The 2,907-nt window shown below is 38.2% G+C and overlaps 1 protein-coding gene across 1 annotated transcript in view; it reads right to left on the reverse strand.

Moving 5' to 3' along the window:
- The window catches only part of Cdh11 (cadherin 11), a gene marked incomplete in the record, with an annotated part of 165,090 nt that overhangs the window by 41,211 nt on the left and 120,972 nt on the right, over positions 1-2,907 (reverse strand). The window contains 1 exon segment of the mRNA XM_029565720.1: positions 1,811-1,978. Coding sequence (XP_029421580.1) covers positions 1,811-1,978 — 168 coding nt within the window.

Below are 2,907 nucleotides of genomic sequence, written 5' to 3' on the forward strand. Positions count from 1 at the left end.
GGTCTTTTTGAGACAGGGTCTCCCTGTAGTCCCAGCTGGCCTGGAACTCACTGTGTAGACCAGGTTGGCCTTGAACTCACAAATATCCTCCACCTGCCTCTGCTTCCCGAGTGCTGGGACGAAAGGCATTTTCAATAATTTTTAAGGCTTTTCAATATTTTTAAAGTTCTGTTTGATTTTTAATTATGTGTATGCATGTCTATGGGGGGGTATATCCATGTAATACAGGTGCATGCAGAGACCAGAAGATGGCATTAGATCCTAGCACCAGTGATAGCATGTACAAGTCTCATGCAAGCTAAACTAGATGAAATCCCACCATTGACATGAGAAAGTGGGTAAGAAACCCCAACCCAGTCTTAGGAACTTTTAGCAACTGATGCCTGCTTGGGGAAGGGGGGAAGACAGTGTCTTACAGGGATGAGACTCTTGTTAGGTTAATCAGGCTCCAGTGGATGGAACTACACTAAAGGACATTTCGGAGCACAAATCAGACTCTGTAGGCAATATTATATATAATAGAGTACATTAAATTAGGTGGGGGGGCAGTAATTGGAGGTACAGAGAGGGGGAACCTAAATACTATCAAATTATATTGTATGAAAATGACAAAAATTCCCACAATAAAAATTTTTGTTTTATTTTAGTTTTAATTATGTGCATGTGTGTGAGGAAGAGGGGTATACGTATGCATGTGCAGGTGCCTGCAGATGCCAGAAGAGAGCATCAGATCCCCAGAGTTTAAGTTACAGGCAGTTGTGAGCTTTCTAATGTGGGTGCTGGGATCCAAACTCGGGTCTTCTGCAAGAGCAGTTCATGCTCTCACCTGATAAGCCATCTCTCCAGTCGTCAGTTTCCTGTCTATTCCTTCCACAATTTTATAAATCTTGTACAATAATAAAAAATATCAATAAAATTTGTTAACAGTTTGTTAATTGATATAACAATTTGCATTAGTTTGTTTGATTCAAATAATACACAATCCAATTTAAATTAGATACTAAGTTAGATGTCATCTTCACTAAACAGTATTTCTTATCCCTCAAGTCTCTCCTTCGACAGGATTTCATGGTCCCTCCAGGGAAAAGTGAGGTGAACGTCATTCAGATCCTGACAATCTTTTGACTACAGTGAACAAAGCTATGTAACTTGTGAAGCCAGTTCAGAAAAGGCGGTGCAGTGGATGCCTGGTGCCCTGGAGGCCTTCAAGTTCAGAACTTAGCTACAGAGAGGCCCACGTGAAGAAGACCCAGTAGTTGATATTAACTTTGCAGCACTGTAAGAGGGGAGTTGTGGCATTGGAAGGGAGCTAAAACAGCTGCCTCCTCCAAACTCTTTCCAAACTGAAAACCCACAACACAATTGATTATTATTTTAAATCACTAAGATTTAGGGCTATTTGCTATGTAACAACAAATAACAGATTCAGGTACTGTTTATTCAGGTTTCTAATGAGGACACTGAGACAGAGAAAGGTTAACTAAGTGCTACACTGCGTGACTAATACCTAGTAAATAATGTATCTAGCAACAGTGATTTTCTGTCTCTAGAGTCACAGAGCTTTCACGTCTTCCTTTTTCTTGTTATTTATATTTAGCTTAAGTTTCTTGTCTAAGTGTGTGAGGGTTTTGCTGTTTGTTGTTTTCTGGTGTTCTCTTTTGAAAAAAATATAGAAATAATATCTATTTTATATTAGAGTTCCGGTGTTCTAGACTATTCTTTCTGAAAGCTGCGTGCAACTCTATCAGGTATGACAGTGAGGAGCTGGCTGTGCAGTGGTGAACAGCAAAAGTCAAGCCCACGTACTTACTCTGTGGAAACTTTGGTGGATTGTCATTGACATCGGTCAGTGTGATCGTCACTTTGGTTGTCCCTGAGAGTCCACCCATATGTCCACCCATGTCCTTGGCCTGGATCACCACATGGTATTCCTCCTTGGCTTCTCTGTCCATATTGGGAAGGGCTGTCCTGATGATACCTGGGTAGATGAGAAGGAAAACATCACAAACAATCACTTATGACAGCACTGCAACAAGAAATATGTTTCAGAGCCTGGGGAGGTAAAGTAGAACAAAGCAGACTGTTCTACCAAGAAAAGTCATTTCAATGTGCTAATTATAATAAACAGCAACCACACCCAAAGCATTACTGTATTCTTAAGCAAGTCATAAAACTACTCACATGGCATTAATTTTATTTTTTATCTTCACCATGCATGTAATACTCTTTCTTTTCAGACGCAAGGATCCTGAAGTCTAAAATATATGAGCATCACTGCATGGATGCTCATAATTAAACAATGCTTCTGAACTTCTGAAAGGAACTTCTGGAATCTATTCTTACATGTAACTATTAGAAACATTTCTTTTGTCCATCCTATTTAAAGTAAGAGACTTGTATTTCATGCATTAACATGAAAATATTGTTTAGTGTTTGAAAGAGTAAACATTTGAATTAGAATGTTTATATAAATGTTTATATAAAGATTCACTCTACTATCTCTACTATCATCCATCACAGAAAATAATAATAAATAGTGATTGAAATTTTCATGAACTCTCCACATTGGAACATGATTTATATGAAAACTATAACTATGCCATCTTACATCTCTAGGGAGCTTGTGGGAATGCTTTCTCTCTGTATATCAGGTAACATTTGTACTAAAAACACAAAGATCAGAGAGGAAGTTTTGGTCCTTATTTGTCTTCCCCAAGCCCCAGGGTTGACATATTTCTTTGTAATATCCCGAATGCCTGGGACCTCGTTTTCCTTATCTACTGAATAATTTGCTAGTTTTGAGTTGATACTTACTAGCAATAATTTCATGAGAAACAGAATGCTAGAATTTTTAACACCTCAAAAATCTAGATGAAATCCTACATTTATCCCTGACTAAACTAAAAG

This window comes from Nannospalax galili, unplaced genomic scaffold, assembly GCF_000622305.1.
Source record: "Nannospalax galili isolate Female #2095 unplaced genomic scaffold, S.galili_v1.0 scaffold1018, whole genome shotgun sequence".
NCBI classification, from domain to species: Eukaryota; Metazoa; Chordata; class Mammalia; order Rodentia; family Spalacidae; genus Nannospalax; species Nannospalax galili.